Here is an 18,326-nt window from a genome sequence, read left to right as displayed (position 1 = left end):
AAGAACGACGAATTGGAGACCAGGATCGTGTCCAAATGGAGCAATATCGAAGATACCAACTTGGGAAACTTCAATGTGAAGAAGTTTCGAGAGGTCCCCTACATTGGCAAGCCATCACCTGTTGCGAAGAGGATAATTGAAAGTGGCATCATCAAGGCGGCAGGTTTCCCTCCAGCAGTCCAGTGTCATGAGCTGATGATCGAGTGTGCCCGCCATTATGACTCACAATCAAGATCGATCGTATCCAAGGAAGGGAACACCTTAGCTTACCTTTCAGAGGAGGCTATAAGTGAGGCTCTCCATCTTCCAGAGCATAAAGATATGATTTACAAAAGTCTAGAAGGAGCCAAGTCAATGTATGAAGATGATCCTGACACCTGTCTGAACCTCATCAACAAGAATTGGTTGCTCAAAAGTCGTCCTCGCTTGAACAAGATTCCCAACACACCCACATAGGATCGACTTCCAGGAGGAGTACAGAGATTTGATAACTATGCTCAACCGAGTTACAGGGGCTCCCCAAGCCTTCTACTTCGAAAAGTGGATGTTCTTCTTCATTCAGGTGATAGTCCAAGGAAAAGGAATGATTCATTGGGCCAGAATTATTAGCAATAGCCTGGATGTGCAGTTGAGAAGACTAAGGCCTACCAAATCATTTCATATGAGCTCATATGTCATATATGCCTTGATCAGGAGTTTCGAGTATGCAGGGCTACCTCATAGAGGAGTGATCGGAAGAGGACCCGGAGAAGTGAGAGTTTGTGACTCTTATGTTCATCTGCATCATCCACCTGGAAGTGACTACAAGTTAGTCAATGATACCTTCACGATGAACATCACTAGGATTTTGCAAGGCGGGACTCACAATCGACTATCTCTGGATGCACAAGAGCTTGTGAAGAAGTATGGTGCATGGTTCATCCAGTTTCAAAAGTTTACATACATCAGAGTTCATGGGTGTCCTTCACCTCCCTACATGTTGCCGAGATATCCGATAGACAAGATAGTGCTACTTGAGGTAACCAGACAGTTGGAAGCTTGTGCAAAGGTATCCAGACACAAGCATGGAAATGGAGTTCCTGTACCTATCATATTGGGGAATTCAGTTGAGGTATGTCCTAATACTCAAGCTTCGGAGGATGCAGAGAAGGAATTAGCCTTGTATTCATTCACCTTCTTTGCCCCGCGGGAGAATTTTGATCCTTATGGTTATATGGAGGAGACAGTTGCTAGGAAGTACGGACATGAGTTTCAGGTGGAAGACTTTTGGATGAATCTCTCAAGTGATTTAGAAGTTAAAAGGAAGATGCATTCCAAATTGCCTTTAGATTTCATCAGAAAATGCAAGGTTTACAGAGTAGCCGATCAAGCTCAAGACAATGGCAGATACCTCCAGTCATCCTATGACAAAGAAGATAAGAGAGTGAAGATAGATTGGAACGAGCCTGAGATTTTGGACTTGAGAGCTTTGATGGCTCCAGTTTTATCATGTACTCGCAGATGGGTGGATGTACAACATCAGAAGTTGAGAGAGCAGAACGTACCAATGACTTTTACTTTGGAGGAAAGACCAGAAGGAGGAGCAAGCGTGAGTGAAGACACTTCTCATCCTAGGGGCGCAAAGAGGAAAGAAAGACCTGAGAAAAGAGAATCTTCCAAGAAGAAGCAAGAGGCCAATTGAGATCGCCCATTAGGCACATCTTCTCGACATGGAAAGAAGGCAAGTCAAGCTGAAGGTCAAAAAAAGATGGTACCTAAGGTTGATGAATCTATGGAATCCATGGTGCAAAATGATAAGCCAGAGAAGGGACAGACACCTCAACATTCATCAAGTCAATCTCCCCAAATTGATGAGCTACAGGAAGATCAGAGAAATGATGATGAAGCAACATCTCCCTTCCGAGAAGATGAACCACTACCTTAGGAAATACAAGTTAGAGAAACAAGATCCGCCATCCCGGATTGGTTGAAAGAGAGACTGACAAGGGTGTTTGTGATTGAAGAAGAAGAAAATGTGATTGATTTGGAAAGCCTTATAGGAAATTCTCAAGAGATAACAGAAAAGAAGAAGGCCACCAAGATGTCCAACGTGATAAGAGATGAAGCAGTATCCAGGAAATTGCAAATAGCTACACCAGTAGTAGACAAGTATGAAGGTGAAATTCTTGCAGATGAGTATGATTTAGAAACATTTGAGCTTGGTCCACTCACTACTGAACAGGCAATGGATGAGGCAACCGATTCATTTGAAGCACTTAAGGACAAACTCAAGGGAGAGGTGGAAAAGAATAAGAAGCTTGAGAGAGAGGTTGGTGCTTGGAGAGGCTACTTTAGTCATCTCAATCAGCCCTTGCGACGTCAGGATCCAGCAGTATCTCCTGTGCAAGGATCCAGCAGTATCTCCTGTTTGAAGACATCAGCACCAAATGCAGTCAAATTGAAGGTGTCATCTATCCAATTCAGGATAAAGTGTTTGAAGTATTGTGTACCATCCTTGGCCGACGAATCGAGATTGAGACAGATGTGGACATCCAAGAGTTGGAGGATAGAATCAAGGTCATCTTTTGCAAAGAGGAAAATGTCATCACAGATGAGCAACGAGATCTGATGTTCACTACCATGCTCTTGATTGAGAAGATCAAAGAACTCGAACCTGGATGGGAAACAGCTCTTCTCACTGCTTTCAATCAGGTCATTCACTTGGAGGAACGAATGAAGAATCTTCCTGAGATTCCCATTGCTGAGATTGAAGGGATTGTGTCCAGATTCGTTGGATATGCTAAGAAAGAGCATAGGAAAGGGAACAAGGTTCTAGAAGAAAGGTTGTTATAGGATGATGTGGCATCTTAATTATCATCGATCTATGTTTCCTTGACTTTTGTGCCAATTAAATATTTGGCTATGCATTTAATAATGTTCATCTAAAGGGGGAACTTTTTGTAATAAACCCTAATTAGGGTTTGGGTGTCGAGATCTCAGCCTTTGATCTTCTTTCGATCTAGGCCGTTCATTGTAATTGAGGATGCTATATATACCCTCACTCATTTTCATTTTGTCATTAGAGGAGATCAGATTAGAAAATTAGAAGAAGATAATAGAGATTAGAGAGCTTAGAGAGAAAGTTATTGTGTAGCAAGATTGAGTAGTGAAGAAAGAATTTTGAACAATTGTTGTCCATTTGGCTTTGAGATCAATAAAATATTGAAGTTATGGTGTTTTATTGCAATACTTGTGGCTATCTTCATGGTTGTTTATCTTCTTGAATCATTCTCAGTCGAAGTAGTATTTAAGTTTGAAGGACTAAGTGTTGTGCTTGATCTTTGGTGAGATTCATATCCAAACCACTAGCTTCTTATTGATTGTAAGGATGCCTTGTGTGGTCAACTGGAGATATTGAGATTGCTTGAACATTCAATCATTATTGAAATATTGATATGTATCTTCATGATAGTATCCATAATCCTTGATGATTTGAAAACCACTAATCACCTTAGAAGATCGCATCAATTCCAGTAAAGTTGTAATCCCTTGGCAATACTAAAATTGGTAGAGTCTTACCAAGTCTAGCCTACACTGAGTCAATCTTAGGATTAGAGTAGAATTCATCTCTTGAAACCCTTATCTTTTGATCTTTTTGGAATTTGTTAGTATTAGGAAAAATCCTGTTCCTGCAGTCGAGTGAGAGCAACACGGACCAGCTTTCAAAGTGCGTAAGACCCCTTGAAGAAACAGCATTTACAACGACCACTGGTGCTTATCCACATGTAGAGATCCTACAACGAAGAACCTTGAAGTCACCCTGATTGATCCTTTTCGCGATATCTTCAGCATTCAGAAGCTTTACTCAAGAGAGGATAAGGTACCCTTGGGTATTTTATTTTGTGTTTGATAGTGTACAAAATACACGTCAACACGACCTCGGCCAACTCCTTCCATGTACACGGCTTTTGCCTCTCCCAACTACGACTCCGACTCACACTCCGACTTCTGTTGTGTTTCTCCGGATTCCTTGAGTCGGCAACCTCTCTTAGTCGTCGTCTCCTGTTGGCCTATTCTTTTATGCGGAGGGATCACCGTACAGTTCCCTCGTTTACTCCTTCGATAGCAGTGGTACGTCTATCTTTGTTCGGCCGTAGGGGCATCAAGTGCCAGAGGTACAGCACTGACTGGCCTCCCTCTCCTCTTCCTCCCTACTACTTCGTTCCTCGTACCGTCAGAGAACTTGTTGCCGTCGAAGTTCCTTTGCCGTTTCCTCCCTTTGGTCTTGGAGTGCAATCAAATTCTTGGTGAGTAACCTTGGAATACTTCCGAGTAGGTCAAAGACGAGGGTGCTGACGGTGAGTTCACCACGTACCGTACCTTCCGAGACGGCTCTCTCCTAAGCCTCTCGCCATACATACTGCGTGACCGACACGTCCTACAACTCCACCAAGTCTGCCATCAACTGATCCTCTCGATCCTCTTCCACGGTACTCTCTTCATGCGTGTCGCTGTCCACGACAATTAATTGCTGGTTAAATGGTCGGCCCATTAATTGCTTCTGCCTGCCGCCATGGTTATCTCCAGGTTCGTTCAAGCAACGGCGCCAAAATGTTTAGTCCTAAAGGTATAGTGGTGGATAATCAATAACCCAGCAGTACCTGCATATACTGAGCATTCATAGAACAGAATAATTGTACATCATAACATGAATGACAGATGATAACAATCAGACCAGAAAGTTATATCTTTATTCCAATGTCTCCAATGGTTCCTACATGATCCCCTGCCGAGGTTCCAACCAAACACTATATAGACCCGACGGTTGGCCAAGTTGCCAACCGTCACCAACTCCCAACTACCCGACGGGAACCTCTCGGCAATAGCAAAACATAAACACACATAACACACTTATAATTATTATTCGTACTAACATACATTTTTACCCCTAACAGTGTCTTCCCCTGTGTAAAGTTTTGTTCGCGCGTCGTCGGCCTCTGGGTTTACCTCACCAACGGATAGGCCCATCGTGTCCATGCGCCATCTGCGTCTTCCGTTCCTGAGTACGTCTAGGCAACGGCGCCAAATGTTTGCCCTCTCGGGTGAATAGCTTAAAACATAAAGCACGTAATGCAGAATAATAACGCCATAGATATCAGACAAGTATAAGAGATGTTATTCCATTCATAATTGTGTGTTGCAAGTTACATTCCGAAGTATATAAAGACACCGAGGGGGTGCGAGCGCCAACCGTCGCACCGCAACTGCCACCCCTCGGTTGCCAACTAACCAAGATAGTTACACATAATTAACTAGTCTTACTTTCGTGTACAATAATGCCGCCAACAATATCAAATTTTATGGCAATTGAAATGATTTTAATCTACATCACATTATGGTAAAGCAGGATCAATATATTACACGAGTGTATCAGCTAGGCAAGTAAAGACCATGTCAAAATATCCCCCAACAATATAAAGGATGGCTTAAAAAGGGCGAACATGACAGCTTTGTCACAAACAGCAAAAGAAATTAAATTTTTTCCAAGCACTTCTAATCTGGCTAAAACCTAAGGCATGAGAAATTTCATTTTTTGGGTTCACAGGTATCTATTTGGCAGGTCTCCTTTACATTTTGTTTTAAGATAACTTCTTTGTATACTCCAGACATTAGTAGAATTTAGGAACAAAGATCTCAAAGAAGAAGTAATAGCTGTTTATTGGTCGCTCCATTTTGCAGGTATCCAACAAACTTTATTTTATGTTGATATCCATCAGCATGTATGTTTGACATTATACTAGGTACAAGCTGTTTGTATGTTGAATGCATTAACAGAATTCAAACAGAGACACATAGAAAACAGATAACAACTTAACCAGTTTCTCCAAGGGCATTCAATTCAAATCGATGAATTAAAATTTAGTTTAACCAGCGAGGGAAATTTCACTTTTGACGACAAAACAGTTGCAAATGAAAATTTTTCCTTTAACTGCAGATGCACAGATCATGTTTCTTCTCACTTTCCACTACACTCTGTAATTTTTATCCGTGTACCATTTGCTTCTGTATGCATTGCAATATTGGCGGTAAGGGCAATATATAGTTTACTTGAGATTAAAGAAAAATTACTGCAATATAGGATGGTAACAACAATGAATGACCCATGCTAATAATATTTAAAGAATTCCTGTGTATTATACTGGGAAACATTGACAAGATTAATATTTAAGCATTGCAACCTGGTGGCTAGAAGACATTAGCACAGAATTATCTAAGTTACTCATTACCCTCATTAGCAAGATGTCATTAGCTATTGCATGTCCAAAGAATAGTCTGTTTTTTTTAAGATTTTATGAAAGAATGTGAACAATCTGTCTGAATCCTGCTCATGGCTTTAGCTTGTATGCTGCTTATAAATAATATTTCTCTAGTCTGTTATCTGTAGGAAAGTTAATAACATCAACCATTTGATTACTTTGAATCTACAAAGTCTTTCTACTTCTGACAAGAAAATATGATGGAACTAAGAGACAACAGGTGAGACTGAGTGATTAGATAAATTTGTATTCTCCAGTTCTTTTCAAAGGATCACCACTTGGAAGGATTAGAAAACAAAATAGGGAAAGCACTTACTGTATATATGAGCAAGTATGATATACAGTTTTGCAAGTTATTCCAATGAAAAGTTTAAATTCAAGCTTATTCTGATAATAAATTTTACTGCTTTCCCATGAGATACTTGTTGTACCTTTTCTCAGTCATTAAACTGAAGATATTATAATTAAGTTTTAACAGATGGTCATGTTACAGACCTTGGAGTTTGCCTATTGGCCCACTAATTTATCATGAGCTAGACAAAAGGAATCATATTTGCAAGGGCTTATATAATAGATCAATGAATTTGCTATGGGCTTTTAGAGCATTTCTCTAGAAATACTCCCTTATAAAGTCTTTAGACTTTAATGTATGCACTGAATCTTCATTACTCATTTGAAACTTGTAGTTATTTGACATTCAATTTAAGTCAAAGATCTGCTCAATATGACAAGTTTTAGACAAAAAAATGATCCATAAATTGGATAGAAGCAGCTGCATGAGCAACAACGGTTGTCACTTTCAGTCAAAGCTCCCAGAACTTGTTTTTCCTTGCCATAATCAGTTTTGAAGTCACCAGTCAGTTCTCAGTGCTGAAGTTGACCTTGGGGTGGTAAGATCTGCTCAATATGACAAGTTTTAGACACCACAATGATCCGTGATTTGGATGGAAGCAGTTGTGCGAGCAACAAAGGTTGTCACTTTTAGTCAAAGCTGCCAAAACTTTTTTTTCCTTGCCATAATCAGTTTTGAAGCCAGCAAACAGTTCTCAATGCTCAACATGACCTTGGGTTGGTCAGAACATCTAAGCTTAGTCAGAAAACAGGGGATCAAATGAAGAACTTACATATTCTATAGTTGGCAATGAGACTGCCAGTTCATGCAGGAGGCAATTATGTAACCACCCTGGCAATTGCATAACCACCCAAGAGGTATTTTTCCATCATGGCAATTACTTAACCACTCGTCTGCAAGAACCAACAGTTTTATCATTTTGTCTTGTGGGGGATAGTAATTGCTTGAAATGGTATCTCCTCTCCTCTCCTCCTCCGTGACTGTTTATTGGAAAACACCCAATTTGAAGCATGGGGATTATTAAAATCAGTTGCACTCGTAAACTTTGTGCAAAGGCTGGCGTTTGGATAGTTCTTCATGTAATTTTCAAACTTCAGATTTGTGGAACAGGAAGCTGTAAACCAGGGTTTTCATGGAATTGCAGGCCAGAGATGTATGCAAAGCTTGGTTGTTCATAGCCATGAACTCATTTCTTGTCCTAGGAGCATTCCTATACATGTAACTGGCTGAATTATAGTGATTGGGAACCTGGTGCAGATCACTATTGTTGGAGTTTTCATCCATTGTAGGTTTTCCCAGGGTAATTCTGTGTTTCCAGTCTTGTTTGCTAATTATCCCTACTGCTCTTAGTATTTTCCAGTATTTGTATGTTGCTATGGATGTTCCTATGTACTAAGTGAAGGTTTTGATGCTCTAACGTTGACATTTTCATCTTGTATTGAGGAATTTTGCATGCTAGTGTAACATCTGTAGGTGAAGAACTGTTAGAGGACTATCCTCATCAGTTCACAAATCAAGGAAAGAAATCACCATGCCTCATTAATAATTGAATAGCTGATTACTGATTACGTAGTAAATACTGTGAACACATACTTGCAAAACACTAAGGGTTCTATTGTGATATTTTCACACATCGCCCCATTGCAAATGGGGACCCCCTTGTTTTTGCTTTTTAGGGTAGTGTTTTGACGTCTTGTGTTTTGTCTCCAGTCTCTCGCCTTCGCAAATGAGTCAAGAAATTCGGAGGAGTCAAGAAACCAATAAGTAGAAAGAATGATCAAAAGAACATTCTGATGCTTCCGATGCACTCAGACAGGTCGAAGGAGTAAAAACGCAATTTTCTGGGATCAATTCTGACAACTTCCTATTTTTTAGGAAAATTGTTTTTTTTTTTGCTTTTTGCTTTTTTGAAAAGTTTCATTTTTGGCATTTTGGGGCCAATCTAGGAACTTGCTTTTTTTCTAAAACTAGAAAGTTGCTTTTTTGCTTTTCCCGGAATCACGGGTACTTACTGAGTCAAAAGAAGTGTCATGCCAGGAGAGTTTTGTTGATGTTTGTAGCTCGGTCGGATTCCTTCTAGGGCCGACCTAGCATATGGGTGACTAATTGGCCTATCGGCCTTAGTCACATTGATATGCAAAATTAAAATGTAACTTGTAAATTGGGCTGACCCCATAATGGGCAATGTAACTTGTAAATAGGGCTGACCCTATAATGTGCAATGTAACTTGTAAATGCATATAGGGCTGACCCTATAATGGGCGCCATTCTAATAGCATATTATTATTATTATTGGTTCATCTTGTAAAGCCGATCTAAGGAGAATAAGGTGGCTAAAGCTCATATATATACAAAGGTCATTCATGCATCAAACACACAATCATTCAATCAGCGAATTACCTCTTCCTAAGATCAGCGAATTCCATCAGCAGATTATTAGTGAATTATCCTGTCAAGGGCAGCGAACTATATCCTTGTGGCAGCGATTCATTTCCATGAACAGCGAACTAACTCGGGCAGCAAATCACATTCCTAGTCAGCGAATTGACTTCTATGTTCAGCGATTGATCTGTATGACAGCGAGTTGCCCTCCTTGATATTGCAGATAAGTTTATCATGCTAGTGTTTGTGCTCTAGTTCAGAATTATCATCCTGTTGTTCTGATTAATATGCTGCTTCAAGTGTTGAAGCAAAGTTGTAAAGACTCAAACTGCTTACTGTCTAATATAAACTAAGATTCATTGCTGGGTTTTTCACCTCCAAGAGGGAGGTTTTCCCAGGGTACTCTTGTGTTTTGTGTGTTCATTGTGTTAATTTGGTTATTTGCTATCAATCTGATCTAAAACTAACAAGTTCATTGTTAGGAATTTCAACGAAAAATTACAAGAAAAAAATGGCTAAGCATGGAGTTTCGACCATGAATCCTCAGTTCCATGGAAAGTCCACTCCAACCATGGAAAAATTCCTTGGAAATTCCTATTTCCATGGAAAATTCCTGTTTCCAAGTGAAGTCCACCCAAGGTGAGGATGAGGAAAATTTTGGCAAAGTGTTGAATGTGAAAATTCAAATCAAGAAATGAAGTCCCAAGCAAGAGAAGGTTCGACTTGGTGTTCGAAACAAGACTAGATTCATTTCCAAAAACACAAAAAGTTAAACTAAGTAAGTGTTCACCTTCTTTATTAGCATGAACATCGGCGTTCGTTTTTTTTTACAAATCGCTTCTCAACATTGAAATTTGAAACTTAGGAAACAATTTTTTTCCAAACATAAAGGCAAATTTTGAAGTAAATTGTAGGTACAAGACAACTTCTAGGAGAATCCCAAGCCAATTTCTACACTTCGAGACAAAGTTGAAGGTGATTCCTTAAAGCAATTTAAGGAATTTCGTCGAAATTCTCAAGGTTTACTAAGGATTGAAGACAGATTTTCATTCAAAATTCCAATTTCTTTCTAACTTCAAGACAACTTTCAGTCAGAATTTCTAATTTTCCAGATTTGCATGAGAACTTTCAATTCAGATTCTTCGAATTTTACCCAAGATCATGTTCCTTTTTTGCGTTTTATGCAGATTTGGAAGCAAAAAAATTCATAATCAGACTTAATTTTAATTTCCAAAATTTCAACAAAGTCTGATTTTTTGTTACAATTTCATAATCAGACTTAATTTCACAATTTCCAAAATTTCACTGAATTTGAATTCTTGAATTTCATTAGTTAAATCAGAATTAAATGAAATCAGAATTATCCTTTGAAATTCCATCAAACTTTGCACTCCAAGTTGGAAACAAACATCAAACCCCCTTTTTCTTACTTAGAAATTTTCATGTTTTTCAGGTGGTAGATGTCGACTCAAGAAGGGATTTCCAAAAAGGTGCGGATGAAGTTCAATAATAAAGGACTGCAACTAGAGTCCAAGATTGTGACAAAATGGAAGAAGGTTGAAGATACCAACCTTGACCATGTGGTCCTCGAAAACTTCAAGAAAAGAAAAAGGCAAAGAAATATTCCTTAATCCATGAAGATGGCACAAGATCTTGTTCAATACAAGCGGCCATTTCAAAAGTTGACAAAACAAAAGAGGACATCACTCCTGAAAATTACGAGCTAATGACTGTGGACTTAGGTACTGCTACAAAGGACGAAGTCCAAAAATTATATGATTTCAGCACATGGTATCACGCCTTGGTGGCTAGAGGAGAAGTCTTGGAGAAGATGAAGATTGATGGTGCCAGAATAGAAGAAACAATCAAAGCAATCCAAGACATGGTCTTTGTCATAGTCTCCGATGTGCTTGAACAAAAAATAGTCCAAGACAGGGACTTGGATGTAGAGAACCTGAAGGCTAAAGTTCAAAACAACTTCTTCACTTCTAAAAATCCAATCCAGAAGCAACATTTCAGCAAGGCATCCTCATTTATGTCCATTGAGGATGGTTTTCAAAAACTGGAAATTGATTGGATAACCACTTTTGCCACATGTCAAGATGAGATGGACTTGATGGAATACAAGATTGACATATTGCCAAGTGTCCCAATGAAAGAGGTTGACACCCTAGTGACCAAGTTCATTGAATTTGCTGCCAAAGAAAAGGATAAGGGTCACCCACTTCTAGAAGAAAGCTGGATTTAGTGGTTGTTTATTTCTCATTGGTCCGTTTTGGATAACTATTGTAGCTTGTCTTAATTAGTGTTTAATGTTTTAATCTTGGCCGTTGATCTTGGATCAATCTAGGCCATTGCTTTGTAATGGGGTGTCTATATAAACCCTCCTCTTTTCATTTGTTAGAGGAAAATTTCGGAGAAATTGTTGTAGTGATACTTCTTAAGTAATACACATAATTCATTGTTCAATATGTTGGTGAATCTTTGTCCACTTTTGCAAGTTAGCATGGCTTTTGGCTCTCATTAGAATAGATTTAATTTCCAAGTTGATAGATTAAATGAAGGATTTGATAAAACTGCTTAACGTGGAGTTGATGTGTTCATACTTTTTATAATTGGATGATTTTCAATTATTTTGCAAACTTAACCTAAACCAGTAAATGAAAACTTAACTTCTATTGCTATATTCATTGTTCAATATGTTGGTGAATATGAGTGATATGAAAATCTTTTGAATTCCTTAGAAGATAGCACCATTCTTATGTAGTTGTTGAATTTGGTGAAACAAGAATTGGTTTAAAATCCACTTTTGCAATTTTTGTCTCCAAAGTTCATAGGATTAGCTTAGAATTAGAATTACCTTCCTAAATCCTCACCCCTTTTTTAATTGTTTTTCCAAGTCTTGGTAGAAGTAGGATTGAAAAGAACTTATTACAAAATCATTCCAAAAGAGAGAGTTACAAGTGTCGGCAATCAACAGAATCCTTAGATTGATTTACTCCTTGAACAATCATTAAGTCCCCCTTGAGATTACCAACAAATCACAACAAGCCAATTGAGACTATCCATATGCATTTGGGAACCTTGGAGTCATCTTTGTGATCACACAATTCAGCTGTTTAGTACATAGAAGATTTTGATCAAGAGAGAATAGGATATCTCTGGGTATTTTATTTTGTGTTGAACGTGCATAAAAACCACACCAACAGGTTCTTGTTCAAGTGCATTGTGAAGAAAAACAGACTAGAAAACTAGGACCACCCAAGGACAACTTCCAACTCTCATTATCGATTAACCTGAAAATATCCATATCCTTAATAGGAAAAAATAAACATTTCCACCAAATACTTATATGTCAACCGCAGAAAACAAATATGGAGAAAGAAAAATAATTCAACATGTTGAACGCTTTCATCTCCAGGATACTTGCAAAAACCCAAAATGTCTGAAAGCCATTATCCCTGTGAAAGAAAACATTTGATATTTACTAACTATTTGAAGTTCCTTGTCAATTCAGAAGTATCAGAGAAGTCAGAAGGAACAGTTGTGCTTGTAATACACATATCAACCAATATAAATCCTGTGAGCGACCTCAGAATATTTGCCAAATAAAATTCATAATCAATTGAAAATGACCCTAAGAAATCAAAACTTAATTTAGTAGTTGGGCTAACAAACTCAAAGATGAATTAAATTGACTGCAATCAGTTGAGTTAAGTAATCATTATGAAACCTCATAAACTAGAGGTAAGGTAAATGACCAAAAAGTTGAAGACATGTCACATCTGTATCTATGAAACCCAGTTGCATCTTCCCTTCGGTGTTCATGAAGATCTCCCATTGGTTGCTTCATAGATAGACAATCAATGCATTGAAATTCAAATGTTTGGATATATGAGTTGTATAAGAAAAAGTTCAAACAACATAAACATAGAGCCGAATTGTTGTATACCTCGCACTGCTCAAGAAGCCTAGATTCACAGGCATGCCATGCACAGCGCCAGCTATCTTCATCTTTAAAAGCAAGAACATAGAGACCCTTCGAGGGATCATCTATTTCACCTGCCTGTACAGGAACTCGTAACAAAGGAATAACAGGATCAAATGCAATTGTTGTAGCTGGTGGTGAAATATCTACAGAATTACCATCCTTCATATTTCTTACTTTACCGCAAACCCCTAATCAGTGTAAAACAAACAAAATTCTATGAGTAGCAGCTTTCCAACACAGCAACTGCTATTATATTTAAAATTTATACATCTAGAAGTATGTTATAGCATCTATCTCAATCTCTTACCATATTGTATTCTATTAAATCTTTAAATATCTTTGTCATGCCCAATTATGAAAACTAAATCTATGCTTATGCCATGGTATGTTTAGAAATGATTTTCAATAAATCACATACATAGTCCAAATGATTATAACGGGTTTCTGCAAAGTATACAAAATTACAATAGAGATCTTTACTTGTTTATGGTTGATCTTTGGTACATTCTGCACAGACTTGCTTTTATTTATTCTAAAATTATCGTACTTCAATAAATTTCACAAATTAGAAACTCTTTTTGGCAATATTGCTTACAATTATCCTTATTTGTCTAGTTACAAGATCAATCTCTGTGTTACATTCTGTATAGGCATGCTTTTTATTTTACACTGAAACTATTCTAAATTTGATAACTTTGTTCAAATTAGATGTTCTTTTTGGCAGTATCCCTTATAATAATTGCAAATTTTAATCTCATATGATAATCAAGCAATTTGTACTTAATAATTTTATACATACATATATTACACACACATGCATGTACGCATACTTGCATCCATCTACATATATACATATGTACATATAAGAATGCATGTATGGAAGTTAAAACTTCGCTATCAAGTTTTTGTCTGCATTTTACTTCAGGAAAAACATATTTTATTTCAATGTTTAAAACAATGCGAAAAATCAGGCATTGATCTGCATGCTCCTTTAGGGAATGTAATTGCAATGTCATCTTGTCCAACTAATTAATGGCAACTGATACCAACAAGAATAGCATACTCTCCTTGTATCTTGTCATACAATGCAATTTCTTGTCTGTTGTGACATACTGTATGGTACCAGAATCCAGGAGCCAAACACCAGAAGATATAAAACATGTCGTTTTGAAGGAAACTTTTTCTACTAAGCTTCTACGTCCTACTTGGCTACAATGTTCTCCGTTTTTTCAAATTCTCAAAAAGTTTCAAGTATATTCTCAGGATACCTCTCATAAATAGATATCTAGAATGTAGTCATTAAACCCATTGTTTTTAATGAGATTTGAGGCCCCTGTTTAGGGTTTGTTGACTAGGTGTGTACTAAGGAAGTACACTACAAACTACCACAGTTTAATGTATGACTTATTTTATACGAACAGCTCTTAAATGCATTTTTCAAGATAAATTAGTGGTAGTGCCTAAAACAAGGGTATTTTAGTCTCATTGACCTATCTTCATCTGTGTGAAACTGAATTATCCAAAGGTAACTTAAATTTCCTAGTTGCTATTGTCATTTATTGTGCTTTTGAGTCCCATTTATCTACATTGTTCATTATGCATATTTTAATATAATTAGTTTCTTCCCTTCCACTTATGTAAATTTAGAATCTTGTTGCTACAGGGTGTTGCTAGCAATTACTTCTGCTGTTGCTACAGTGCATGAAAAGGCAGTATTTTTGTCTCATGGACCAATGTTCATCTGTGTGAAACTGCATCGTGCAAAGAGCACTTACACTTCCTGCTTGCTCTTGTCATTTGTTGTCCTTTTCAATCACATATATCCACATTGTTCATTCATGAATTTTTTTTAATATGATTACATTCTTTCATTCCACTTATGAGAATTTAGAATCTGTTTGCTTCAGAGTGTTGCTAGCAAGCACCTTCACTGTTGTTGCATACTACTGACTTCGAGCCTAAACTTCCTTCAGTGAAGAGTGCTTCAAGTTGCTACACTGTCTTCCCACCAACCTTCTTCCTTGCCCTATCTTGCATATAAATTGAAAATCTCTACAATGCCAATCCCAATACAATGCAAATATCATAATCATTATTTTAAATTTAAGTGACATATTAAAGCCATCTAGAAACGACAACATGGTGTCTGATTCACTACTGGTGTAGTGGCATAATAGATATATTTTACAATTTACTAGAGTGATTTAAGAGTTTTATCATTATGTGCTCAACAATGGAGTGTAATAATGTCATCTTTGTTCAGATAAGTTTGCTCCATGTATAAATTATGGTATTAACATCATCCAATTTGTACATGATCCTATGCTTGCAGGGATGTTATATGTGCTTGATTGTCTGCAAAATCAAGATAATGCATGCAAAAAGTTCACTATCTCCCATCTCCCAATTCTTTCTTCTGTCCCTATGATGGGTTTATGCAAAGACCCAGATTATGCATGCAAAAACAAAACAAGCACAAAAATATTCCAGCAACAAATATTTTTTAATTTCTTGAATTATATTCAAACACACAAATAACAATGAAATTCACTAGACTGATAAAACTTACTGACTGTAACCAGTATGCAAATCCAATGCCTTGATAATCCTGTTGATACTCTACGGCATGTAAAAATAATTCCTTGCAGATCATAATGATGCTTTGCACAATCCTGCTAATACTCTATACAACAAACGACTCTCTGAGGGCTTCCGTCCCCAAAGTGATCAGATCATTAATCCTGTAGCTTTGTCTCCAAGGGCTAGAGCTGCTGAAAGCAATATCACATCCCAAGGAATGAAAATGAGTTTGGTGTCTGAAATTTAAAAAAGTCAATTCATTTTCCTCCCAGCACTTCCTATATGATTCCATCCCTAAATCAGTGGCAGCTACTGAAAATTCCCTCCCTCAAACAAAGGCAGCTAACTGACAAATCTATCCCTCAATCAGTGATGCGAAAGCAAAGCTGCTGAAAGAACTGACTAACTTAAAGTCATTTAAGGAACTGAACTGAATGACACAACTGCTACCTAACTGAAAGATACAAGACTCAGCCACATCCCAACTGAGAGACGCTGCCTTACTCCCAAATGCAACATCTGCCTAGCTAACTGCTACTCCTGCACTGCCAGTCCACTCACTCAGCTACAGATTAGAAAAATCCTTCCACCCAAATTTTCTTGCCCTCAAGCAAAACAAGGCTAGGTGATCAAGGATGTTAGCCAACTCCCAATCTGCAGTTGTGCCATGACCAATGCAAGCAGTCAAAGATAACAGCCAATGCATCAGATGCATCATTAGTCTGTACCTGCTGAAAGAAATTATTCTCTGGATGAAGTTTAAATGTATTAAGAGCAAGTATCAAAGAAGTAGACGCAACAGCTTCCTAGGTTGCTTCTATGGTTCATGATCTTAAAGCAACAAAAGTATTGTTAAGTGCACAGACAACACAAGGATCAAGTGCCCATAGGTACATGCTGGAAGTTTGACAATGCAAGAAACTCCTTTTGAAATCTTTGTAAATGCCAAAGTGACTATATGATAACATTTCAGAAACAGCTGTACTTGCCAACTTCATTGAGAGCACTATAATCTATATACATTCTATCTTTCTTCTTTACCGGAACCACTCAAGATGCAAATGAACTCATACTGGGTCTAATGCAGTGTTCCACGGATGGTGGGGATGGGGAGACGGGGGAACGCGGGGACGGGCTTCAGGGAGGGGGGGACAAAGGGAAAAAGTTTCGGGGACGGGGAGACTTGGGCCTGGGAGGGGGAAACGTGTTTCCATGGAACACTAGTCTAATGTGTCCCAATTTCAGCAGTGCCTGTATTGTCCACTCTATCGCATCCTTGAAAGCATTAGGATGTCAATAAAGAGTCACCATAATAGGTCTTGTCCATTGCTCCAACTCGATACATGCTAGAAAGCCCCATTAGGTGGAAGTTTTGGAGGCATGTCTCCAAACACAAAAGAATATTTATCTAACAAAACTTGGATATCTGGAGGACATTCATCCTCCACTAAATCCATGGCACCTAGTGTTAGCCTCTTAATGATGAAGTTGCATGATATCCAATTCACCTAGTACCATCTCAAATGCCTCTCTATTTGGTGAGCTAGAAAAACTATTGTATTGGTACATTCATGACAACCCTAATGGTTTCTTTCTTCCTTGCTCCACAAAGCTGTGTGTCATCATTTGGCAGTTCTATGTGAACACGACAAGAAAGTGTAGCCATTGGATGCCTAAAACCATGGGAGCTCCACCCCACACTATGGCATAAAATTCATGGGTCACACTGGGCCCATCTAATACCACCTATAACTAGCGGACAACCTTCTTGCAAGCCTATGAATAATTGTCTATGATAATTGTCTATGACTGCCACTTCAAATCTTGCCAACTCTTCCACTTCCAGTCCTAACAAGCTACCATACTGTTGGTGTGTTTTTTATAAATGCGCAACTCAAAATAAAATACCCAAAGATATCCTATTCTCTCTTGATCAAAATCTTCTATGTGCTGAACAAACGGACTGTGTGATCACAAAGACGACTCCAATGTAATATCCCTACATTAATAATACCATTATTACCATTTCTTTCCCCTTGCACTTAATATATGTATTAATGATTCAATAGGTTATAAATGAATTATTACTATTATTGTATATAAAATGATTATAACATTAGGTATTCATATCAATACTAATATTAATATTTATTAATCTTAATATTAACATTAATTAATCTTAATATTAACATTAATGTATGTGAACTAACAATATTAATAATATTACCATATCTACATTGAACTAAGAAATGATATTAAAATATTATCATTAAACATATATAAACCTTATATTAAGAAATAACATAGAAAAATAAAAAGAGAAAGAAATATTAATAATTGTCATACACAAAACGGCACATTAGTATCTATTTTTAAGATGTGTTCTTTCCTAAAAGAAGTCACACCCATATTAAAAAAGGAAGGTGTGACTTTTCAAACACCGATGGGTATATTAAGATGGGCAAATTTCCAACCAAGGGGAAAGGGGGAAAAGATAAGAGAAGATCTCAGGACTGGGCACAAAGGGTGACAGGCTGGAGCGATCTTATTGGTGAGTATCCCTTCCTCAATTGCTGACTGTATTCAACAGCAACTTAACTCAGTACTTTCATTAAATATGATTCTATTCTTTGTGAAGATTTTCTTATTAATAATATTAATAATGAAAACAAAGCAATAATAATGATAATAATAATATATATATGTATATATATAAGAATATTGG

The 18,326-nt window shown here is 37.6% G+C and overlaps 1 protein-coding gene across 4 annotated transcripts in view; it reads right to left on the bottom strand.

Moving 5' to 3' along the window:
* LOC131068006 (uncharacterized) overlaps positions 1-18,326 on the bottom strand; it is a 94,375-nt gene that overhangs the window by 56,802 nt on the left and 19,247 nt on the right. For 2 of the 4 annotated variants that reach the window (XM_059207470.1, XM_059207469.1), the window contains 2 exons: positions 12,983-13,209; positions 12,764-12,877 (listed from right to left, as the gene is read on the bottom strand). In XM_059207470.1, coding sequence (XP_059063453.1) covers positions 12,764-12,877; positions 12,983-13,186 — 318 coding nt within the window. In that variant the 5' untranslated portion in view covers positions 13,187-13,209. Of the gene's footprint in view, positions 1-12,763; positions 12,878-12,982; positions 13,210-18,326 lie in introns of those variants that run through there. The other 2 variants (XM_058003196.2, XM_058003199.2) reach the window with 2 other exon arrangements.

Source organism: Cryptomeria japonica, chromosome 6, assembly GCF_030272615.1.
Source record: "Cryptomeria japonica chromosome 6, Sugi_1.0, whole genome shotgun sequence".
Classification (NCBI taxonomy): Eukaryota; Viridiplantae; Streptophyta; class Pinopsida; order Cupressales; family Cupressaceae; genus Cryptomeria; species Cryptomeria japonica.
Note: the sequence above shows the minus strand (reverse complement) of the source record. Positions and strands in the feature narration are given on the sequence as shown.